This window comes from Rhinopithecus bieti, unplaced genomic scaffold, assembly GCF_001698545.2.
Source record: "Rhinopithecus bieti isolate Rb0 unplaced genomic scaffold, ASM169854v2 scaffold_5216, whole genome shotgun sequence".
NCBI lineage: Eukaryota > Metazoa > Chordata > Mammalia > Primates > Cercopithecidae > Rhinopithecus > Rhinopithecus bieti.
Window position 1 is genome coordinate 161,943 of NW_016805021.1, and position 25,859 is coordinate 187,801.

The 25,859-nt window shown below is 45.2% G+C and overlaps 1 protein-coding gene across 1 annotated transcript in view; it reads right to left on the reverse strand.

Annotated features, from left to right (window-relative positions):
* Nucleotides 1–21,778: 21,778 nt before the first annotated feature.
* ARSB (arylsulfatase B) overlaps nucleotides 21,779–25,859 on the reverse strand; it is a 195,697-nt gene continuing 191,616 nt past the window's right edge. Inside the window, exon 8 of the mRNA XM_017870901.1 lies at nucleotides 21,779–25,252. Coding sequence (XP_017726390.1) covers nucleotides 24,987–25,252 — 266 coding nt within the window. The 3' untranslated portion in view covers nucleotides 21,779–24,986. The remainder of the gene's footprint in view (nucleotides 25,253–25,859) is intronic.

Sequence of the window (25,859 nt, forward strand, 5' to 3'; positions counted from 1 at the left end):
AGCTGCAGACATCAGTACTTTTTAGACTGTATATTCTATAGATTTCTTAAAGAGAAAAATTACATTCGGTGAACTGCACAGACCTTAAGTACACCACGAATGCATCCATCTTGGCTTCTTAGTAAGTGTCCGGCTTCTGTTGCCGTAGAGATGGCTTTGCTGTGGGTTGGGCTCTGCCAGGGAACAGGTGGTGGGTGATAGTGGTGAGTGGTCTGGGAGCACGTGGGAGGAGAGGGTCCACCCCTCTAGAGGCTGCTTACTTTTTGAGGCCCAGCAGAGCTCCCAGCTCCCCAGGAAGGTGTAGATTGAGTTATGCTCCTGTCACTATTTCACAGGTTCAAGCCAATTTTAAAGGTTATTCAGTTTTCTCAATGTAGAAAGTCCCGTTTCTGCTTCCCTAACAGATGGTGATTCAGTCTGTTTGCCTGCCTTGGGCAACCTCACTGTGTTGACTTTCCCAGTTTAGAAGTTATTTCTAATGATGGGCTGAGATCCTTCCTGAAACTCCGAAGTTCTTCCTTCTGGAGACAGGTTCAATATTCATGTGGAAAAAGGAAGCCTGTTCTCTCATGTGCCCTTCCATTTTCTCTAAATTGAATTTCTCCAGGTCTTTCCATCCTTTCTTGTTTGGCACGTATCACATCCTGCCTTGAATTGTTAATTAACATTTCACCACCTTGGTGTCTCCTTAATGAGGTTTCCCCACAGTGAAGGACCACAGCTAAGGCTTCTCTATGTATGCCAGCCTGAAGGCACTGCCCACCTTGAAGGTGCTCAATGAATGTGCCGATTGATTTAGGTGGAAAAAGAATATTACGTGGGTTAGATATAAATGTAATAGATCTTCAAGTCCAAACAACGAGTTTTGCCCTTTTAAACATAGTGTGGACCATATATTATGTGTAGGGACGTATGTGCATCCCTTAGTCTATATTCTGTAGAGAAAACAGCCATAGAATATAACACCTAATGAAGAGCCTTGCTTATTAAAGTTATAAATAAAAACAGTGATCTACTAGCTCTATGTTGTCAAGGCAGGGCTGCCTGAGCCACCATGCTGTATACTTTGAATTATTTGCATCATAATTTCGGAGAAGAAAATCTTGCTGTCCAAGAACCTCTGAAATGTAAGGCAAGTCTTAACACTTGTCCCAGGAATGAACTGCTTTTGAAGTCATATTTCAATCCAAGGTACACCCAGAGCTTTGCTGTGAGAGAGTTCTTCCAGCCCCCAGACCTATCTTCTAGTGTCTCACTGTTTTCTGTAAAGGGCAGTGGTTTCTACTGGGCTGAATACATGAAGAAAGCCCAGTTCCATCCAAGTCTTCTCTACTCATGTTCTTGCCCATTCATTCACAGGAAACCCAAGTTGAAATGGTTGTAAGTAAACTTTCTTTGATACCATAAACACCTGCACTTGCGACAGGCAAGGACTCTGCCCACTTGGCTGGTTTGCATCTTTTCAGGTTGTGTTTACAGAAAGGAAAATCTCTGAGCTAATTTTTACCAAAGCTTCTCTTCTCTGCCTCCCATGAGACCAAGTGTTTGCCAGAAGCCGAGTCATCACTCTGACAACATGACTGTGCCCTTACCCTGCATGTGTTTCTTTTCTTACAGAACCAATAGAAAAAACCCACAAACCTATGTTCACATGTGGTTTTCATGAAAGGAAGGAGTTGTTGACACCATCCAGATGGGGACTGGGAGGCGCTGGTTTCCATCCTGAAGCTGGGTAGGGCTCTGTATGAGTGGGATTAGGAGACTCTGATACACTTGGGATGACTCATATCCACTGGGGGCTTAGGAGATGTAGAATAAGCCTGTGCTAGATTTTGCTGTGAAAGTCATGATACAAAGACATATGTCCAACACACCATGGCATTCAGAAGGGCTTCTTTAGGGAGACATCTTCAGAAAGGAAAAGAGCAAATTATAACCTCGACGTTTTTGGAGAAGATTCCCTGCTACAGCTCACCTGTTGGTGTGAGGCCTTGTGGCCAGCCCGGGAGTTACAGACGATGAGAGTTACTGGTTGTTCTCTAGAGAGGCTCAGTCTAGTCTTGTGGAGATGCTGAGAGGTGCTCTCTGAAACAGCCAGACCAAGAAGGCTGGGGGTGTGTGTCCATCATGCCCGAGGTGAACTAGCACCAAGGGTCAAACCTGAAGAAGTCCAATTCTGTGTTCAGTACGCTTCACATGGAGCCTGGGATACGGCGAAATAACCTGGGTTGGCCCCTGAGATAGATGGAAAGTGAAAGAAGGGATAGCAGCTTATCAGGAGCCTCCAGGACAATTGTCCTGGACGGTTTCCCCGATGGGAAATAGTGCCCGTGCTCTTATTTTGTTGGTTGCTCAGTGCATAATGAATCCATTTGGTTTAAAGGAAAGGTAGCACCTAGAAAAACAGCTGCCTTCGAAACAAAAGTGATTTTGCTTTCTGGAGCTGCCCTAGCAGCAAAGGCAGTTTCAACTCCACCTTGGAGTCAAAAAGATTTGCCTCTTGAATGTATGAGTCAAACCTAAACTGTGTCGGATTTTTAAAACTTATGACCTTTAACCACATTGTTGATTCACAATGTCAAAAAGCTTCAGTCTTCTTCTGGACTGGAAAGTTTAAACATACTTAGCACAAGGTTGAATCCTGGGTCCACATTTAAAAAAAAATACCTTTCTAGTTCAGCTAGAAGAACCTAATTCTAACAGAGCACTGTTTGAAAGACTGCATACATTAGGACCAACAATAACAAGCCTTTTTCAACAAACACATTAGAGTGTATCACCCAAGTAAACGTGAGTTTTATTCACATGATGCTATTATCACTCAAAGTATTCTCAAAGTTGCTCTTGCAGAGTGGCCTTGAAGACAACTTGAACAAAAGCAGAAAAATGTTACCTGACTTGATAGTCACAAGTTTGCTTCCTTGAACTCATTCAGTTTTCTGCCTTTCACACTCTTTTTGCAACTTTAACCTTGCCTTTCTCCCCTCTTTCACCTCATGAACTAATAACTATGGGACCCCCATCCCACTTTAAATATATTGTAATGATGCTACCTGGGAATGGAAAAGTCCAGGAGAAAGGCTATGGGGCCAATGACAGCTGGGAATCAGAGAGCCCCACGGTGCATGGGGCATAACACCCAATATTCCTTGGGTATTAAGTGTGTATAAGAAACATAAGAGGCGGCTGGGCACGGTGGCTCACACCTGTAACCCCAGCACTTTGGGAGGCTGAGGTGGGTGGATCACGAGGTCAAGAGATAGAGACCATCCTGGCCAACATGGTGAAACCCTGTCTCTACCAAAAATACCAGAAAAATTAGCTGGGTGTGGTGGCATGCGCCTGTAGTCCCAGCTAGTTGGGAGGCTGAGGCAGGAGAATCACTTGAACCTGGGGGGGCGGAGGTTGCAGTGAGCCAAGATCACACCACCGCGCTCCAGCCTGGGCGACAGAGCGAGACTGTCTCAAAAATAAATAAAATAAAATAAAATAAAGAAAGAAATGTAAGAGGATAACTGATCAAGCGTTCTCAATACAAATCACCACCAGTTGAACCCCCATTAAGGCAAGGAATAGCCCTTGGCTACAGCCAAGAGTTGGTACCATGTGCCTAATGTAGGTCTGCATTTGGTTAACGTCCTTTCATGCAACAGGTCAGAGAAGGACTGATAACCAGAACTGGCAGGCTATGCTGGAACTGGTTGTTGCTGGATGGTAGGGACATTTGAGGCACAGAAATAAGAAGGGAAAGAACCAACTGTTGCTTGAATTCCCTCAAGGGCAGCAGCTGTGTCTTAGTCTGTTTGTGCTGCTAGAACAACATACCCAAGACTGGGTAATTTATAAAGAACAGAAATTTATTTTTCACAGTTTTGGAGGTTGAATGTTCAAGATTAAGATGCCAGCAGGTTCAGTGTCTGGTGAGGCCCAGTCTCTGCTTCCAAGACATTGACTTGTTGCTTCGTTCTTTGAAAGAAACTCACGCTGTGTCCTCACATGGCAAATAAATGGAAGTGCGAAAAGGGCCTAGCTTGTTCCCTCCAGCATTTGAATAATTGCTAGTCTCATTTATGAGGGCAGAGCCCTCCTCATGGCTCATCATGTCCTAAATGTCCCCCTCTTAATACTGTTGCATTGGGGATTAAGCTTCAACATGAATTTTAGGGGAAGAAAAACACACTGAATGCATAGCATCCTGTAAGAGACACTTATGAGTTGTCTTGGGCCAATATCTGGGGAAGGGTTAGTCTGAGGGAGTTCCAGTATTGTAGAGTTACAGGAGGAAAAAGTGCCAGGTCAGCGTAGCTGAGAACAATGGAGAACTTGGGGAATAACCTAGATTTGGAACTGGAAGACCCATTTGGATTGTTGTGAGGATTAAATGAGATCTTTATACACATAATTTGAAGCCACAAAATTCTTTTTTGTTGATGCATCACTCACCATTTTTCCTCACCCACGAGGAAGCCAACAAGCCTTAACTTTTCTGGCGCTCCATTAAGCACCTGTCTATATCCTCATTTAGCTCCTGAGCACCTTGCTTTTTCCATAGCTTAGTGAAAGCCTGCTCCTGTCCTCACCCCAGGCTAATTCTTCCACCTGTGAAACACCTGTGCTTTTCTGGAACCATCCCTTCCTACTTTGTCAGTTCTTGTTCCATCAGTTATGCCTCATTTGTTCACATTCTCAGCCTCCCCTTTCCTCTTCCTCATTATCATTCAAACATGCTCTACTATCTCCCAACTTAAAAAAAGAGCAACTTCCTCCTTCATGGCCCTATGTCCCTATAGGAACTTCCTTTTCTGCCTTCAATCTCCTCTTCACAGTCAGCCTTCTGGAAGGGTGGTCTCTACTCATTACCTGCAGTTGCTTAGTCCCTTCCTACTTGAGCTCACTTCAGTCTGGCTCCTGAATCCGTCGCTGCACTGGAACTGGTTTTGTCAAAGCGACCAGGGAGCACCCCTCACCAAAACCAATGGGCACTTTTTCATTCTTCTATTAATCAATGTTTTCTAAACCTCTTCCTCAGCTTCTATGGGAACTTTCTCTCCTATTGTTTCTCCCACTTCTCCAACTGTTGTGTCTCATTGATCCTCTGCCATCCACTTCTCAAACACTGCAGATTCCTCTTGGCCTCTAGGGGAACTGCTGTTTCTTCAGCTCTTAGGAGAAAGCTGCTTGGCACACAATTGGTTCACAGTCAAGGGCGTTTCTTGAGCCAAAGGACTTGGAGTTGGTGCTTTCTTCCTCCTGGACCTGACTTTGGGGGTTCAGCTCTCCCCACATGAGTGGTCTAGTGAATCAGCCTGGGCCTGCCCCTACTGGGAAAGCACCTGTCCTAAAGGTGCAGTTTCCACCAGCAATGCTCCAGTCACCAGAACAAACCCCAATTTATTTCCTTATTCTTATCTTTTTTTTTGACCATGCAGTTTCTAGAGCTCACCTTGCCTCTTTAAGGGATAAAACAGAGCTGAGATTTGCATCTGGGCCTATGAGGACATGGAATAGGTGGCCACTCAGTCTGCTGGATCTGTCTCAGATCTGCCTATTATGGGCCAGAGTGGTTCCTTTAGTTAAACCCAGTGCCCCAGGGATAAGGCTCTGTGCTGAGGTCAGGGGCTAAAGCCCTAAAACATCCATTCCTTGGGGGCTTCCTTTGCCTGGTTGCATTCTTTACAAAGTTATCTTCCCCAGGATCCTAGAACTCTTTAGGTGTTGAAGTTCTTGGAGCAGGCATTCTCCAAGGCAACCTAGCTGACCAGCTGGCATCCACAGCCTCTTCTATACTTGTTTTTTTTTTTTTTTTTTTTTTTTTCTGAGATGGAGTCTTACTGTGTCACCCAGTCTGGAGTGCAGTGGCACAATCTCGGCTCACTACAACCTTTGCCTACGGGGTTCAAGCAATTCTCCTGCCTCAGCCTCTGAATAACTGGGATTATAGGTGCCTGCCACTATGCCTGGCTAATTTTTTGTTGGTGTTGTTATTTTTAGTAGAGACGGGGTTTCACCATGTTGGCCAGACTGGTCTTAAACTCCTGACCTCAAGCGATCCACCTGCCTTGTCTTCCCAAAGTGCTGGGGTTAGAGGAGTGAGCCACTGCACCTGGCCTTTTTTTCTACACATACTTGTTCTAAGATATCTGATCAAACCCTAGGGCTCCAAACACTGCATGTGGGTGATAGTACAATCTCAAGCATAAGAACAGGGCTTCTGACCTCCAGGCCACATCTTCTTGCATGATCAACACATCTATAAGTCAATTCATCAAAACTCCCCAAACTCCTCCCTTCTCTCTTTCTATTCCTTCTGCAACTATCTTTACTTCCCCATTCCACTGCTGCCCTTTTGCTGGTTGCTCTTGCTTGTCCTTAAAAAGGTAGTCAAGATGTTACCTCCTTGGAAGTCTCCCTGGTCTCAAGATTGGATTGGTAGTCCTCCCCTCTGCTGTATAGTAGGCTATACTTTCCCGATATAACAATGTCACTTGTCCCCTTTCCAGTTTTCTCCCTAGACTGGGCATTGCTTGAGGGCAGGAGCCCTGTCTTGGGTATAAACATCCAAAAGAAACTGGGCATGTGAAATGGAAAAAGTCTCTGGCTGCAAATGGGAATATTGCGCTTCCTCAAACACATCACCAGTTTATTGAGCAAACTGAAGTCGGTAAGATTCCATTTACTTTTCTCTCCCACCATTGTCTTCAAATGGGCTCTGTCTAGTTCTCTTTCCTTGCTCTTTGGTGACTTCTCCAGGCAAATGCCAAGACTTTGATCACTTTCAGACATCCGAACAGTCTCACTTGGGATACGAAAAGGTCCAGTCTAGGCTGGGGATGTGTCTTACGCCTGTAATGCCAGCACTTTGGGAGGCTAAGGCAGGTGGATCACCTGAGGTCAGGCATTTGAGACCAGCCTGGCCAATATGATGAAACCCTGTCTCTACTAAAAATACAAAAATTAGCTGGGCGTGGTGGCGCACGCCTATAGTCCCAGCTGCTCAGGAAGCTGAGGCAGGAGAATCGATTGAACCTAGGAGGTGGAGGTTGCAGTGAGCTGAGATCACGCCCCTGCACTTGGTGACAGAGCGAGACTCTGTCTCACAAAAAAAAAAATTAAATTAAAAAAAATAATAATAATAAATAAATAAAAGGTCCAGTCTAAACCCAACTTAAATCTCATATCCAATTTAACTTTCTTCCCTCTATCCAGCTCAGTCTGCTGTTCACTGGAGAAGGCAGCATGACGTGTTCTGTCATTTTTTTTTTTTTGAGACAGACTTTTGCTCTTGTTGTCCAGGCTGGAGTGCAATGGCGCGATCTCGGCTCACTGCAACCTCCGCCTTCTGGGTTCAAGTGATTCTCCTGCCTCAGCCACCCAAGTAGCTGGGATTACAGGCATGCACCACCACACCTGGTAAATTTTGTATTTTTAGTAGACATGGGGTTTCTCCATGTTGGCCAGGCTGGTCTTGAACTTTTGGCCTCAGGTGATCTGCCCGCCTTGGCCTCCCAAAGTGCTGGGATTACAGGCGTGAGCCACCACGCCCCGCCTCCTTCTGTCATTTAATCTTCTCACAGCCCTTTCCCCCGCTTCTTCCCCTTCCCCTCTCACCCTTCAGGATTCCCCGGGACTGAGACGATGAGGAGGAATGAGAGGGAAGGGGCAGAGAGCACCATGAGCAGTTTGTGGCTTTGCCCGAGTGTTTGGTGTCCTGTGCACTCTAAGCCCAACTCTTTTTACAGCATATTGATGGGACTTCAATATGAGATACCTTCTCCCAGCACAGGGACTTCTCGCACTGGGCCCTATGCCCTCTATCTCTGAGTTCCTCTCTGCTGGGATCTTATGCCCTAATAGGTAGCTCTCTTTAATACCTCTGGCTGTCACTGGGCCATGGAAACCCACTCACCCTTAACCTTTTGTTAAATAAAACTTATAGGAGGCCACTGATTTGGACTGAGCTCCTGCACTAGACTCCAACAGATCAGACCAAAATGGAAACACTCCTGCTAAAGTTCCACATCACCAAATGTTGCTGTTTATCTGACCTTCTGAGAAACCAGGAGAGATTATAGCCAAATCCCCAAACAGGCCAGTTTTAGCTGGCACGACAAGGAAGTCCCCTCTGCTTTAATCTTTCCAAGGGAAGTAACTGACAGTAACCTGATGCTAACCAATCCGCTTTTTGTTCCCCATTTCTGCTCTCTTCAGCCCTTTTCTGTCTATAAAGTTAACCTCTTCTGCTCAGCTCAACAGAACACTCATTGTATTTTATTGAATGAGATGTTGCCCACTTCTAGACTCACTAATAAAAGCCAAGTAGATCTTTAAACTAAATGTGTTGTAATTTGCCTTTTGACACTTTCAAATGGCATCTTGCTACCCAGCTGCCCTCTCTCTTCTTACCCTGCCACCTGGCTCCACCTGGATCCTGCTTCCAGAGCTCTCGAGAGCATGGTGCCAGTCATCACGCCCCCAGACTCCAGGGGACACATGGCAAGCTCTCCCAAGACCTTTGGCATTTGCAACTCTGGTAGCAGCACTACGTGGGCTGAAATGTTTTCACCACCCAACAAGCTTCTATCTATGAAATGAGAGTTTGTCTCTCCTTGCAAGAATCTCCCTAAACCCAAGGTTCTCTTGGACCCCCTCTTTGCTTGCTCTGGGGGAGGGGATCCCCTTCCCCATGGGAAAGGAAGGAAAAAGCAAAGCTTGCTCCTCTTACAAATTCCCTTCAAGGAACTCTCCATGAACTTCTAGCCTCTCATTAGCAAGTCCAGTGGGATTCTTTTAGCACCTCTCTTTAGAATGTAGGAGTGCTTATCACCCACTGATTCCAACTTTGAAGCTTTGGCCAACACCTGAGACAACAGGATAAGTTCCATTCCATATCCTGTTAGCTGTTTCTTCTGCTTAAAATACTCTTCCTCCTTCCTTAGACCTGCCTTCAGTCTCACATCCCTCCCTACCTGCAACCTCATCTAAAATGTCATAGTAAATAGGACAAAAGGGGTTAGATTGGAACCTCATCTCTGAACAAAACTCAAAATCATAAAAACACATTTACTTTATCTATATTATAAAACAGATATGGTATATGTGATTGTGCACAATTCTGAGACTGAAAAAAGAATAAGTCAATTATATGGGGCCTTAGCTGTTTGATAAAATGATATGATAACACATTATGTTTTCCTTTATTTTACATTCAAAGGCAGGAAGATGAAGAGGAATGTTTTTGCAAAAATTTTCAAGAGTTTCATAATTTCCTGAGGGCCTCTCTTCCACCTTTGATATTCAAATCACCTTCTTTTGAAGAGGTTTTTATGTCACATCCTTGTCAATTTTCTCTCTCTGTTAGCTGCTCTAATTCTGCCAGATCCTTCTTTGTCCACGGGCTTACCCATGATTGAGTAGTTCTCTAACTTCACTGCCCACTGCATGAAAGTGCATTTGCTTTGCATCGTATTTCTGTATTGTTACAGCGCTGGGAAATCAGGGGGAGGATGGCTGACAAGGAGCATGAGGCGGCTGGCTAGAGGGAGGAGGCAAGTTTAGCGAGGATGGGGTGTTTGCATTTGGATACCTTTTGTAAATGGCAGGTAAGTTCATCAGTCAACACTGTGTTGTAACAACTTCTGCTTCCCCATGCCACCTTATGACTTTGGGGCTTAGATACTGAATATTGGGATAACCAGGAACCTCTGCCAGCATCCAGGGAGGTGGCACACTTTAAATGCCTCTCAGCTAAGATGGAGGCAAGGACTAACTGGAGCCAGCAGAGTATGCAAGAGACAAGGATAACGGGGGGAATATGTTGAGCCACAGAATCCAGAAGCAATCGGAAGGTTCTGAAAGGGAAGGTGAGGGAGGTGCCAAGAAGAGTTTGTCCTCTGTGACCACCAAGACTCAAGCTATCTTAGTCTATACATAAGAGACCAAGCTTGTATCTCCTTTAACCTCAACTCCTGCCTTACATTTTTTTTTCCAACTTCACTTTCCTTAAGGAAACCACTAGTTTATCTTCATTGTGTCTAAATCAAAAGAACACCCACGCCCACCCTGTGGAAGAAGGAACGCCTCTGTAAATACGGACTGATAACTAAACAGCGTCAGGAAGCACGTCACCTGCCCTTTGTAACTAGTCCTCGGCATTGGCAAGACTAGTCTCAGCACCAAGTATAAGCGATGGAGCCAGTTTTCTGCAGGGGAAGTCACACATGGAAAAGCATTTGTAAAAAAGCATGAACAAATGAAGGGGGAAAATCTTAGGGAAGGATTGGAAGACGAAGGGGGAAAATCTGAGTCTGTTCAAATCTGGAGACCATAAAAAGTGTTTGAAGCCATAAGCTTATATCTTGGAGGAGATCCCAGGGTAAACAAAACTTGCCTGAGGAGTCTGGATAGTGTAATAGTTCGCCCTGATTTGACGAAGACGCTGAAGCCCTCCCAGCTAACAGAGAACAAGCCCTTTGAAGCTCCAGATACACACTTCCCTAGAGCAGGCAGCAGGGTGGAGTCGCCTGGAGGCTGAGAATGCAGGGTCTGCAGGCAGAACATCAAGGTTTGGAACAAGAACCAGAGGGAAATCAAGGACTAAAATGTCATCCTAAAATCAGAAGTTGGTTAGGTCCTTGGAATTTAACACACCGAACACTCATCCTACTAGTATTACCTAAGCCAAGCCCTGCTCTGAGGCAGATATTGTGTGAAACAAAGCAGACATGGGCCATTCCTACTGATTAACAATACAGTGTGATGACCACTCCTGTGGGAGATGTGCGAGTCAGGAACTCCCATTCCAGTTCAGTGGGGTTAGGAAAACCTTCCCGGGGAAAGGGGCCTTTCAGCTTAAACCTGAAGGATGAGTTAGTCAAGCAAAGAGAAAAGAGAAGAATGAACTGCACCAAGGGACTCGCCTATGTTAAGGCTCAGAATCACGAGGGTACTGGCGGACTGGAAGAGCTGAAGGAGGTTCAGGAGTTCAGATGAAAGAAATTGGGATTATTCATACTGGAAAAGGAAATGCTAAAAATTGAATGCAAGTTTTCATTATAATAAGGTGTTTAAACAGAAGGCATGACCTCCTGCATTGAGCCTTGCTCAAAAGAAAAGGGGCTCAGGGGTTCCCAGAACTGATCCAGACTCAGGGATGGACCAACCCAAGTAGAAGGGCCAGAAGGCATTAAAGCAGCATCCCCAGAGACCCCCAGAACCCCTCTCAGGGAAAGCCTGTGTGGGGCTGGGTGGAATAAGACCCTTGGCACTGAGGGTGAGATGGTCCCAAGGGCTATGCTTAGTAAGAAATAAGTGGTTGTTAAATTGCTTTCTAAAAAAGGCAGTCAGCTATCTGTAGAGCTTTCTTTTTGCCAAAGGGTGTTCCAATTGGGACCAGACCTGTGTGCTTGGACTACAGGGTAAGGACTGGGCAGAGCCCAGCGGCCTTCCCTCTCCAGCTCCTCCCAGCAGGGCCCTTATTTCAATATTAATGTCCCAATATTAAAAGAACATTGGCCAGGTGCAGTGGCTCATGCCTGTAATCCCAGTACTTTGGGAGACTGAGGTGGGTGGATCACCTGAGGTCAGGCGTTGGAGATCAGCCTGGCCAACATGGTGAAACTCCTTCTCTACTAAAAATACAAAAGTTAGCTGGGCGTGGTGCTGTGTGCCTGTAATCCCAGCTACTAGAAAGGCTGAGACAGGAGAATTGCTTGAACCCAGGAGGCAGATGTTGCAGTGAGCCAAGATTGCGCCACTGTGCTCCAGCCTAGGTGGCAGGGTGAAACTCCGTCTCAAAAAAAAAAAAAAGAACATCACTTTGAAGGAGCGCCAAATGGGGAGGCTTTCCAATGTGCTCACAAGTCTCACTTTGGTTCTGTCCATAGAAAGGAAAAGGACCTTGCTTATTCTCTGGCTACCTCTTCATTTTTCCTCACCTCCTGCCGCAATTCCAGACACAAAATAGAAATCAGAGACAGCTGTGCACTCAAAGTGCCCACCTGGAACAGGAGGACTGGTAGCCAGCCTGGGACGAGGGTTCAGGTTCAAACAAAGGCTGTTTTTTCCTTTGTCTCTCCTCCCACCTGGGGCTCCTTCCCACCCTCTCCTGCTCCCTCTACTGGGGCCCAGGAGATTGGGTGAGAGGGCTGGTCAGGCCACTCAGGAAAGAGCCATGGGGGCCAATAAACACATGGAAAAGTGTAAACATCTGGCAGTAAAAGAAACACAAATTAACACACCATTTTAAAGTCTGTCAATCCAGCAAGAATCTTAAAACTGTATAATAATAAGCACTGGTAAAAGTAAGGTCAATCTCTACTCACTGACGATGTTATGGATAAAACCTTAGTAACAAGGGGAAGGACTAATGGCACCCACTGCTCACTGCACAATGCCATCCCTGTCCCAAGAGAGGCTGTCTCCCCCTCATCTGGGGATGGGTTAGCTGGACCTGACTTGGCTCTGCTTAGTAACTAGATGGTTTGGACTGGGGTGATCACTGGGATGACATATTCTTTCTTTTCTTTTTCTTTTTTTTTTTTTTGAGACAGAGTCTCACTCTGTCATCCAGACTGGAGTGCAGTGGCACGATCTCAGCTCACTGCAACCTCTGCCTCCAGGTTCAAGCGATTCTCCTGCCTCAGCCTCCTGAGTAGCTGGGACTACAGGCACCTGCCACCACACTCAGCTAATTTTTGTACTTTTAGTAGACATGGGGTTTCACCGTGTTGGGCAGGATGGTCTCGATCTCCTGCCTAATGATCCACCCACTTTGGCCTTCCAAAGTGCTAGAATTACAGGCATGAGCCACCACGCCTGGTCAGGATGACATATTCTAAAAGCACCATCAATAGAAGCCCACAGCAGTCCCAGTCAGATCCAGTCTTCAGGAGATGACTCCCCAAGACTGTTGCCTGAGAAGCAGGGACTTGCCTCATCCCAACCAGTAAGAGGAATGGTGGACGTAATGACTCTGGCTTAGCTACTTAACTTTTTTTTTTTTTTTTTTTTTTGAGACAAAGTCTCTCTGTCACCCAGGCTGGAGTGCAGTGGCGCGATCTCAGCTCACTGCAACCTCCATCTCCCAGGTTCAAATGATTTTCCTTCCTCAGCTTCCTGAGTCACTGGCATTACAGGCATGCACCACCACACCTAACTAATTTTTGTATTTTTAGTAGAGATGTGGTTTCACCATGTTCGCCAGGCTGGTTTCGAACTCCTGACCTCAAGTGATCTGCCAGCCTCGGGCTCCCAAAGTACTGGGATTACAAGCATGAGCCACCATGCCTGGTCCTGACTACATGGGGCAACAATGCTGCCAGTTTAGGCATCAATGTATTTTTCTGACCAGGTTGTGTTGACCAATAGGGAGTCCTCTAATTTATATATTAAACCAAAACATGCTCTCTGAACCTAAACATAGTCAGTTTTTGTCCTTTTTTCAAAGATAGATCCTTGGCCAGGTGTGGTGGCTCACACTTGTAATCCAAGCACTTTGGGAGGCCGAGGCAGGTGGATCACCTGAGGTCAGGAGTACCAGACCAGCCTGGCCAACATGGTGAAACCCGTCTTTACCAAAAATACAAAAATTAGTCAGGCATGGTGGTGTGTGCCTGTGGTCCCAGCTACTTGGGAGGCTGAGGCAGGAGAATTGCTTGAATTCAGGAGGTGGAGGTTGCAGTGAGCTGAGATCGTGCCACTGCACTCCAGCCAGGGTGACAGAGTAAGACTCCATCTCAAATAATAATAATAATAATAATAATAAACAAAAAACAAACAAAAAAACACCCCAAAACAGAGATCCTCACAAAGCAATATTCTTTATAAGAAAGTCCACATTTCCAGGCTGACGCTTTTGTTCATCCCAATCCCCAAAAATAAATCATTACAAACAGAACTTTCAGAAATATTCTTTGTATCTGAAGTATTTGTTACTCTTCGACTCAGAGCCCTAACCATAGAATGTGAAGGACCTATTGACTTTGTGCCCAAGAGAACAGTCTATGTTGCTAGTAGAAATCACCTCCTCCTCCAGAATTCAGCAAGATGGTACCTGACTGTAACTAAAGATTAAATAACAGCTGATGTCAACTGGTCATAGAACTAGATACAACATTCATTCAATTTTCAAGCCAGCACTCTCATCAGAAGCTGTAGTGATACTTTAAGAACCCACCTGTAAATTGTATCTGTTCTTCACATCAGCATTGTGCTGTTGGTTTTGTCTGCAAGTTCACTGGGAAGATGGCACAGATGGCCACCAACTTCTGCGACCTGTGTATGGGGAGGGAATTTTCATGTGAAGTATATGAAAAACATCACTAAATTTAAAGAAATTTGTAAAATCCCAGAAGCTACTAATTAGCATTTCATCCTACTACCATCTACCTCTTTAGTTGTTGCTGCTTCTTGGCTGAACAGCTGTACCAGTCCCCTCCCTGGTTTCCCTGCCCCCACTCCTCACATGCCTCTGTCATGCTGGTGTTCTTCAACTCTAGCTTTGACCATCACTCACCACAGATTCCCTGGATCATTGACTGCTTGAACAGGATTTCCTACAAATTATGGTCAGTCCTTTGAGGGGCAGGTCAAAGGGAAGGGACGGGAGCCAAGGGCTAGGGGTCCATCCATTCGCAGGAGAACAGAGCGGAGTTTTGAGTTAAGAGCTTTGAGCCTGGGCTCCAATTCCAACTGGTCAAGCGACTTCACACAACATAATTTCTAAAATGGCAAAAACATTTATCTGAAGAGTAGATATTATTGTGAAGAGTTTACTGGCCACTGTAAGAGTCAATAGTGTCTGGCTGATAATGTGTCCTCAGTAAAGTTCCTTACCTTGCTCCTGTAATTAGCAAGATATGGCACATCTGATGAGCTAAACCACAGACTCCAAAGAGGTTGTAGTGAACTGGGGCCAGGGGAGGCCACGTGGGCACCCAGGGGCTATGGGCTTGTTGATGAGACAGAAAAGGAGCAGTTTCTAGGCATTAGTAACACTGAGTTTCCTGGGGTATAGGGAGGGCCCTTATGATCCAGGGTACCACAGATTATAATTGTAAACCAAAAAGTATCTGAGACAGGCCTCAATCAATTTAGAAGTTTATTTTGCCAAGGTTAAGGACATGCCCAGAAGCAAAAGGCACGGAATCAAAGAAATGGTCTGTGGTTTGTGCCTTTCTCCAAAGATAATTTTGAGAGAGGGCTTCAATATTTAAAGGGGAAGCCGGGTGCGGTGGCTCACACCTGTAATCCCAGCACTTTGGGAGGCTGAAGCAGGTGGCTCACCCGAAGTCAGGGGTTTGAGACCAGCCTGGCTAACATAGTGAAATCCCTCCAACTCTACTAAAAATACAAAAATTAGCTGGGCATGGTGGTGCACACCTGTAATCCCAGCTACTCAGGAGGCTGAGACAGGAGAATCGCTTGAACCTGGGAGGCAGAGGTTGTAGTGAGCCAAAATCGTGTCACCGCACTCCAGCCTGGGTGACAGAGCAAGATCCTGTCTAAAACAAAAACACACAAAAAAACAAAAACTAAAGGGGAAAGCAGGCTGGAGAAGAAAGAGGGAGGGTATGGAAATCCACATGTTGCAAGAGAAAAGGATCAGGTAGGGCAATAGTCAATTATGTATTCATCTCAAGCTCAGTAAATTGGCATTTACCAATAAGGTGAACCTGTGGAGATATTTAACCTTTTATCTGTAGCTTAGCTTTATCTGTTTAGGAACAGAAGGAAAGGCAGTTTCTGCATGAGTCAGCTTTCAGCTTAGTTTTTTTTTTCTTCTGGTGTAGTGAATTGGGGTTCCAGTTTTTTTTCCTTTCACACAATCTTGGAAATTAAGGTAGAGAAAGGGAATCAGAATCTGACTCAGGGAACTTCTTTTGTTCTTTTTTTTTTTTACTTCCCACAGTATACTGATGTAATCAGGGAACTTAACCCAAGAAACTTCCGTGTTCTTTCTTCCTCTTCTCAGTATTGAGTGATTTCTTCTAAACATTGCATCTCTGTATATTGCATCTCTACTAACTTGTTTATTGACTTTCCTGGCTTCTTCCTTTGGTTGAATCCTATGATTTTCTACTGTCTCTCAGAGGATGTGTATGTTGATTTCTTATTGTGTTTATACATTTAACTTATTTAGAATTCTTCCCTTGCTTTGGGGTCTCCAGGCACACGAGCAAAACAAACTGTTAGAAAAAAAAAAGTGCGGCTGTGATTCTTCTTGGAGGAAACGGCAGGCGGCGGGGAGAGTAGGGCATTGGGAAGTGAAGTCACCAGTCACCATGGAGCACCACCCAGCACCAGGCATCGGGCCTGGGCACATCAGAGCCAGCGTGCCTGCCCGGGAAACATTTCCTTGTCTCTAGGGCAGCATTGCCAGGTCATACACCTGACATTACTGACATTGAATTACAGTGAAAAGTGATTCACTCTTTATTCTCTTTCTTTCCTTCCATGCTGGAAACAGTTCCTAGCTCAAGTTTAAGAACAATACATATTCACTGTGTGTATTTTTGTGATTATTGATGATAGAGGTATTTCCTTTATCATGGTAATAAAAAAGCATTCCTTTAAAGTACTAGAATAAGTAAAGAGTATCACTTTAAGGAAAGGCACCATGGTAAGACCCCCACTGATGAAAGGGCCTGTGTGAGCCCCAGCGGTCTGAGGTAGGGCTGGGAGGGGCTGCTGGGGGGCTGCAGAACCACTGAGATCGCCGGGCATCCCCTGGCCCTGGCTGCCTGTGGCGCTCCAGCTGCTTTTATTGGGTGGGGAAGGAGCATCTGTGGACCTCAGTGATACAACTGCAGGTCCCACTGAGACGAACCCTTCACCTTGTCCTGGAGTCCTGGATGTGGGGGCCCCATATTTCCATCACCTGTATGAGTTAAAGCAAACACTTTCATTCATGCTGTGGCCTAAGAACCAAGGAAAACCAGATGCCCTCTGATGAAGCTCCAACAAGTAACCTTTGATTTTTTCTTATTTTTGGAGACGGAGTCTTGCTCTGTTGTCCAGGCTGTTGGAGTGCAGTGATATAATCCCGCCTCACTGCAGTCTCGACCTCCCAGGCTCAGATGATCCTCCCACCTCGGCCTCCCAAATAGCTGGGACCACAGGCATGTACCACCATGCCTGGCTAATTTGTTTTTTTTTTTTTTTTTTGAGATGGAGTCTCGCTTTGTCGCCCAGGCTGGAGTGCAGTGGCCAGATCTCCGCTTACTGCAAGCTCCGCCTCCTGGGTTCACGCCATTCTCCTGCCTCAGCCTCCCGAGTAGCTGGGACTACAGGCGCCCGCCACCACGCCCGGCTAGTTTTTTGTATTTTTTAGTAGAGACGGGGTTTCACCGTGTTAGCCAGGATGGTCTCGATCTCCTGACCTCGTGATCTGACCGTCTCGGCCTCCCAAAGTGCTGGGATTACAGGCTTGAGCCACCGCACCCGGCCCCGGCTAATTTTTATACATATATTTTTTGTAGAGATAGGGTTTCGCCATGTTGCCCAGGCTGGTCTCAAACTCCTGGTTGCAAATGATCTTCCCGCCTCATCCTCCCAAAGTGCTGGAACTACTGGTGTGAGCCACCTTGCCAGGTCCAAATAACCTTTTCAAACCAAACCAGCTGCTTCCCTAACAGATCCAGAGTACATGCTAATCAAGGGTTTTGCCTTTAGAAATACTTTATACAGAAAGAATTCACAGCTCTCATGTGGGTGAAAAGCAAAAACAGGCCGGGTGCGGTGGCTCAGGCCTGTAATCCCAGCACTTTGGGAGGTCAAGGTGGGCGGATCACGAGGTCGGTAGATCAAGACCATCCTGGCTAACACGGTGAAACCCCGTCTCTACTAAAAATGCAAAAAATCAGCCGAGTGTGGTGGCAGGCGCCTGTAGTCCCAGCTACTCGGGAGGCTGAGGCAGGAGAATGGCGTGAACCTGGGAGATGGAGCTGGCAGTGAGCTGAGATTGCGCCACTGTACCCAACCTGGGTACAGAGTGAGACTCTGTCTCAAAAACAAAACAAAACAAAAACAAGCAAACAAAAAACAAAAATTAAGACAACGTGGGTTTCCTTGCTGGGCATCACTCAGCGTTCCTCTGACTGGTGAGCCCCTCTGCTTTCCCACCGTCCTGAGTCCTCCCCCTCCTGTCCAAGCCTCATGTTTGTGCTCCACTGCAAGTGAGCATCCTGGGAGCAGGGGCTCCTCAAATGCCCCCTCACCCCCTGGTGGGGTCTGGCTGGGCTTGGATGCCCTTATCTTTACCCAGTGCGTGTTACAGCGTGGGCTTGATCTCACCTATAAAATGTTGACATAAAGGCCAAATCTAAACTTCAATTCATCTAATGCAAATAAAAGCCCAGTAAATCTTGTTTACCTGTTTTCCCGAGGAAGGAGGAGAGTGTGTGTTTATCTCCTCTGCCTGGCTCTGCAAGGCTCTGGTCTGCACTAAAGGCAGAGTCCCTTCCTTGCTGGCCTGACTGATCACACACTGGCCTCTTGGTGTCCAGGACCCCTCCTGAGGCCCGTGGGGGAGAGTGAGCACAGGGTGGGGTGTGAGTGTGAAACCACCGCCCTTTGGAGTCAATATCCTGGGAACATCTGGACCTCATTAATGAGATTAAAACGAAGATTCCCTAAAGACTGACATTTTCTTTATCTACCATCTTGAATCTCTAAGAGGGCTCAGCTGGGCACAGTGGGATTGAAAACCAACCTGCGAAGGGACCACTTAATTAGTCTTGTTACAGGGGTGAAAAGAAGGTTCACGACGGCTGTCTCTGGGTGGTGGTTTACGGATTGTTTAATTTTCTGTTATGTTTTCCATATTTTTAAAAATTGTAATAGTAATATGTATTATCTCTATTGTCACAAAAGTAATAAAGGTGATTAAATGAAATATCTGAAGTGCAATCAATGACTGGTGACGTTGGTGAATTAGTTTGAGAATGAAAACATCTCTCCAGCTTCCTGATGCCCACAAATTCCTGACGTCAGGCCCAGGGAGTTGCCGCTCTCCTCTTCTGCCATCCTGGCGGTGGCTCCCATGGCACCAGGGCAAAGGTACAAGAGATGTGGTGGTTGCTTCTATGCCATCTGAATCCACCTGGGTAGCAGGGGTGGTCAGGGCGAACAGGCTGGTTTTTCAGTGGGAACCAATCTATATGCAATATGACTATTCTCTACTTGAACAAAAAAATAGGTTTTAAAGTTTAAGTGGTCACTGCAAAGGATAATAATTATTTCAATATATTTGGTATCGGCCAGTATGATGGTTAATATTGAGTATCAACTTGACTGGATTGAAGCATGCAAAGTATGGTTCCTGCATGTGTCTGTGAGGTTGGTTCCAAAGGAGGTTAACATTTGAGTCAGTGGACTGGGAGAGGCAGGCCCACGCTCAATCTGGTGGGTGCCATCTAATCAGCTGCCAGCAGCTAGGATAAAAGCAGCAAAGGAACGTGGAAGGACTAGACTGGCTATGTCTTCTGGCCTCCATCTTTCTCTCATGCTGGATGCTTCCTGCCCTCAAACATCAGACTCCAAGTTCTTCAGCTTTTGGACTCTCGGACCTATACCTGTGGTTTGCCAGAGGCTCTTGGCTTCCCTACTTTTGAGGTTTTGGGACTCGGACTGGCTTCCTTGCTCCTCAGCTTACAGACAGCATATTGTGGGATGTTATCTTGTGATCATGTGACTCAATTCTCCTAATAAACTCCCTTTCATATATCCATCTGTCCTATTAGTCTTGTCCCTCTAGAGAACCTGGACTAATAGAGCTGGCATTTTATTTTTATTTTTTTTTGAGACAGGGTCTCACTCTGTTACCCAGGCTGGAGTGCAGTGGTGTGATCATGGCTTACTGCAACCTCGACCTCCCAGGCAATCCTCCCACCTCAGCCTCCCAAGTAGCTGGTACTACAGGTGTGCACTGCCATGCCCTGCTAATTCTTAAATTTTTTGTAGAGCTGCCGGGGGTTCACTATGTTGCCCAGGCTGGTTTTGAACTCCTCGGCTTAAGCAATCCTCCCTCCTCAGCCTCCCCAAATGTTGGGATTACAGGTGTGAGCCACTGCACCTGGCCAATTTTCTTAAAAACACTTGAGCTGAAAAGAACTTTATGTCATAGAATTAGGTTGTAAACCTCTTAGGGGCAGGGGTCATGCCTTTAGTTTTGTTTGTATCATTTCTCTGGTCACTATACCTCCTCCCCAGCACCTGATACATGGGTATGAATACTTCTGCAGGAAAATCTGGGCAGCAAAACCTCAATTTAGGAAACCTAAGTCAATATATTTAGGTTTTGTAAATACAAAAGCCAAAATTTGCATTCACAAAAAAGATTTACAAAAAGGTTTCTTCAAATAGTGAATTTCTCTGCATCACTTAAAATGAATAAATGAATAAACATTTATTCACAAATGTTTATGTTTACAAGCCCATTTTGGTTATTTTCTTGACATAAATCATTTTACACTTGAACAAAGATTGGCTATTGAAAAAATGGAAAAGATGAAAGCCAAGTAAGCCTTTTACAATTAAGACTGAATGAATGTAAGCATTACTCCAGGTTATTTAAAAATTATATTAAAGGCTGAATATAGTGGCACACACCTATAATCCCAGCACTTTGGGAGGCTGAGGTGGGAGGATTTCTTGAGTGCAGGAGTTTGAGACCAGCCTGGGTGACAGAGCAAGACCACTGTCTCAAAACAAAAAAAAAAAGGAAAAGAAAAAAATTATATTAAACAAGATATTCTGTTTAAAGCAGCTGTACAATGCCTGGCATATAGTAAGCACTCAATTAGCAGCTTTTATTAGAATACTTCTAGAAAATGAGTTTAGAAAATCTCAGGCTATTTTTTAGCACAGCATTATTTCACATCCTCACACTGGATTTCAGTCACTTGAGAGCCAATCAACCAACATTTACAGAGTATCTATGTGCCAGGCATTGTTCTGGACACTAGGGATATGAGACTTTAGCAATTATCCAATTCAACCCATCACTTTACCAGGAAAAAAACCGAGGCACAGAGAGGATGAAGTGATTTGTTCATGGTTAGTGTACTGCTAAATAGCAAAGTTGAATGCTTTTTCTACTATCTCTTTTCAAATAGCAGCATTTGATAAATGCATGTAGACTTGACAATCTATTCCCCAGGAGGCTAAATGGGACCATTTTCCTCTGATGTGGTGTGAAATAAGTCCACAAATCTGACACTCGCTTTGAAAAGTAAGATTTTCCTCCCCTAGAATATGGGCTGGCCTTAGTGACTCATTTCTAACAAATAGAAAAATGGTAGAAGTGACAGTGTACACCTCTAGAGACTAGGTCATGAAAGGCCCTGTGGCTCCCTGCTTACTTACTCTGGAGGAAGCTAACTGCCATGTGTGAGGACATCCAAGCAGCCTGTGGAGGTGCCCACATGGCAAGGAGCTGAGGCCTCCAGCCAAGAGCCTTGTGAATGAGTCAGCTTAAAAGTGGAGCCTGCAGCCCCACTCAAGTCTTCGGATGAGCACAGGCCTGCTTGACTACAATCTCGTGAAAGACCCTGAGCCAGAACCACTGGGCTAAACCACTCCCAGTGTCCTTACCCTCATAGAATGTGTGAAGTAACAAATGTTTATTGTTTTAAGCTGCTAAGTTTTCGGGCAATTTGTTATGCAGCAATAGAGAGCTGATACTCTCTCTTAGTGTCACTTTGTTTTCACTCCTACCCTTCCTTGACCTCCCTCTAATACCTTATTTTATAGTTTATATTCTTAGGGCAATGATTGACACTTTTTTTAGTTCTAAAATTTTTACTATATTTATTTATTTAACAGCTTTACTGAGATATAATTTATGTACCATAAAGTTGGTTGACACATTTAAAAAATTGTAATAAAACATAAAACTTACCATTTTAACCACTTTAAAATATATAATTCAGTGGCAGTAATTGCATTTATGCTGTTGTATAACCATGACCACTATCTAGTTCCAGAACTTTCTCATCACCCCAAATGGAAGCCCCATACAATGGCTGACACATTTTAAAAGGTTAATTTTATTTTGTCTCCCAAATCTGGAACAATCACGTAGTAACAAAGAAAAATGAGCTCACAATTAAATAAGCAAAACCTTCCGTAGAGGTAAAAAAAATGTGCTAGGCACGGTGGCTCACACCTGTAATCTCAGTGCTTTAGGAAGCCAAAGTGGGTGGATCACTTGAGGTCAGGAGTTTGAGACCAGCCTGGCCAACACATGGTGAAACCTCATCTCTACTAAAAACACAAAACATAGCCAAGCGTGGTGGTGTATGCCTGTAATCCAGCTACTGGGGAGGCTGAGGAAGGAGAATAGCTTGAACCTGGGAGTTAGAGGCTACAGTGAGTGGAGATTGCATCACTGCCTCTAGCCTGGATGACACAGCAAGACCCCATCTCCCCAAAAAAAAAAAAAAAAAAAAAAAAAAAAATTGGAAAGAAATAACAATATTTCTAACAACAATATATCAATCTTTTCACATTCTTACATAGAATCAGAGAATCTAATGAGATACATTCTACTATGGATAAACCAAAATCTCAAGTACTTATTTTACAAAAAATTAGTCTTCAAAACTCTTTTGAAGTCCACTGGGTACAGAACATCCCCCATTGTGTCTGGCAACCAAGGAACTAGAACTGGAGATAGCTGCTGGGAGGACGGCAGCAATAATAGATAGGTGCCCTGTAGCAATGGCCTCCAACAGCTACCTACACCCAGCCCTGGGATTCGGAGGATGCAGAAGGAACATCTGGGCTCAGTTATTTCATGCTATCAGCCATACGCTTCCAAGTGGGAGGTGGTGGCAGTTTGGCCAGCTGTTTGCCAACCCAGGAGTTGGGTAAAGGTTGGTAAGAGATGTTATTAGTTCCAGCACCATTTCCTTCCAATAGTCTCATTTTAATACAATATAGGTTAGTAGTGACCAGAAAATATTGCTACTGAATTGAAGGATGACTATACAGGGACCTATATCAGATTATTTGTTGCTTTTAGTTTCTAGTGTCCCATAAAGAATAGAAATGGAAATTGCTGACAAGAGAGTACCTTTGGTAGGCACAGTTCCTTTTCTCCCCGCACTGGAGAGGACGCTACAACCTCGCTGTAGAGTGTCCTGTGACTGCCCAGTGATGTACATTACGCTCCTACCCCAGGAGGGGCAGTTTGAGAACCGAAAATCAACAGTTGGAAGACATTTACATTACCTCCATATTCAGCTCACTGGACTAGCATCTTTCATGGTGTGAGACTTTCTCATTTACTCATTTGTCCATTTATTCATTTGTTTTAAAAAATGAGGCCAGGCATGGTGGCTCATGCCTGTAATCGCAGCACTTTGGGAGGCCAAGATGGGAGAATTGCTGGAGCCCAGGAGTTTAAGGCCAGCTGGGCAACATAGGGAACCTTGTCTTTTTGAAAAATAAACTTAGCTGGGTGTGGTGGTATATGCCTGTAGTTCCAGCTATTTGGGTGCCTGAGGTGGGAGAAGCACTTGAGCCCAGGAGTTCGAGGCTACAGGGAGTTGTGACTGTACCACTGTACTCCAACCTGGGTGACAGAGTGAGATCCTGTCTCAAAAAGATACAAAAAATTAAAAATAAAATAAAACTTAAAAAATGTATTGAGTGCCTTCAGGCAGTGTTCCAAGCACTGGTGAACAAAATGGTGGGGCGAATGCAGAAAAGAATGTCATTTTTGCACATATTTATCTGGGTTTGACACTCTCGAGCTAATATGGACTGTTCCACATTAGTAAGACATTAGTGGGATTGAGAAAGAGCTGCAGGTCAAACTGTGCATCCTCTTTCCCAGACCCCAGAACCTCAATACAAGCAGTAAAACAGAGAATAAGAGGACTGTGGGTGTGCCCTCCTCTGCTTTACCAAGGCCCAGTATCCCAGATACTGGCCACTTGCTTTTTTGTATTGGTTCCTGAGGTTTCTTCTCACTGCTAGTAAATAGCAGTGCAAGTCTTAATACATTATGAGATAAAGCCACAACAATCACGATGACTAACTCCATGAAACATAGGAAAAGCCTCGCTGAACAGACGCCAGGAGCCAAGCATCTACCACCCAGCCCTCTCAGTGTCTACCATGAACATCCTCACAGAGCAACTCCACTGCCTATTACGGGGAGGCCTCTAGCTTCAGCCCGAGGGGCAAAAGTAAGGCAGGGCTCAGCAGCGTTCCAGAAATCAGGGGTGCTCAGGTAGTGAAGCAAAGTGGCCTTCCCAGGGATAGGACACTGAGGTCAAAAGGAAAGGCAGGAAAAGCCACAGAAGAACTGGAAGTGGCAGGAAGTCTAGACAAAGTGAGCAATGGCTGGGGAAAAATAAATTAGGATAAAAACGCATTTCTTTATTGTATAAGCCACAATCAAGGTGCAGGCATTTTGCTGTTGACCTGAACAAAATGGGCTTTATGCGCTGTGATGAGAGAAGCTGAGTAAGGGGTGAACCAAGAGGGGTGGTTCACATGGAGTGCCTGAACATGATCCTTCACCGACAGGGAAAAGCCTTGGCCAACAGAACCATTAATAACTGTCTGCTGCCTTCATTTGTGTAAGAAATGTGATTCACTCCAATAAAACCGGCTATTGGCAGACGGGAATCGAACGTCTGACTTGTGAGGCTAAAAGAGCCAGCTGTTCCAGCCTCCAGGACTCAGTGAGAACTTCCTATTTCAAGTTAAGTTCCCAGCTGTCCCACAGCTTAGGAAAGCGGGATAAACTCAGCCACCCCCACCTCTAGACACATGCTCTGGCCAACAGCAGGAGTGTTACAGATTTTATCAGCTTCTTACATGCATTAGGGGTTGAAATTAGACACCTCGGTGTGGTTTAAGAGCAAGAGAAGGGCCAAGTGAACTCAGGTTGGGATAACAACTGAGACAAGAGTCATGAGGAAAGGTCTGAGGTCCAACTTCCAATGGAAAGGTTTTCTAGCCTCCCTGAAATCCTACATCCAAGGGCCCCACACCCCAGTGGCCTTGGGGTCACAACGGGGGTCCTGTGCAGGGAAGTACACGGGCACTGAGTGTTTATGGTAGAACTGTAGGCGGGACAGGAGCTTTGTGACGATGTGAGGATATTCTCTGGACAGGTCATGTCTTTCTTCAGGGTCCCGATCAATATCAAAGAGCCAGAGGGTCTTGGTTGGTGGGTCTGATGAGGGTATCTCAGAAACATTGTATTGAGACGGTGGAGGGAACCAGTAACCACAGCCTAGCAAAGAAAACAAAACAGTTTACTGAGGGAGAAGCACAGAGGCAGGTTCTAATTTCAGGGAAGGAGACTGAGGCCAAGGCTGCACTGGGTCGTGGGTGTGGACACACAAAAAGATGTGGCCCTAGATGCTGTCTCTAGATGCTTCTCAGACTCGACTTCCGGTGCTCTAACTAGACATGTCTCACTGCTTCACAAGCAAGGACACCCGGAAATGTGTGTGCATGTGTGTGTGTCCTTGTCACAAGGACTGGAGCATGGGGTGCTGCTGGCATTTAGTGGGCATGAGCTAGTGATGTTAATATATTGCAATACATGGGACAACCCCAGTCAAAAAAGACTTGTCTTATTGCAAATGCCAAGAATGTTCTCATTGGAAACATTGATTAATTACATCACAGCCTTAACCATCATCCCACATATTTTAAAAGTATTGAAAAGATGTTACTCTTAGAGAATATAATCAAGGGAGCAGCCTCCTTCCCCAGCTATACCACTGGTTGAGGGTGTAGCTCTCAGAGACTCTCTTTGCTAGCTAAATGTGTTGTGCTTGATAACCACACATATTTCAAATCTGTATTTTCCATGAGGCATAAGAGTGACATTT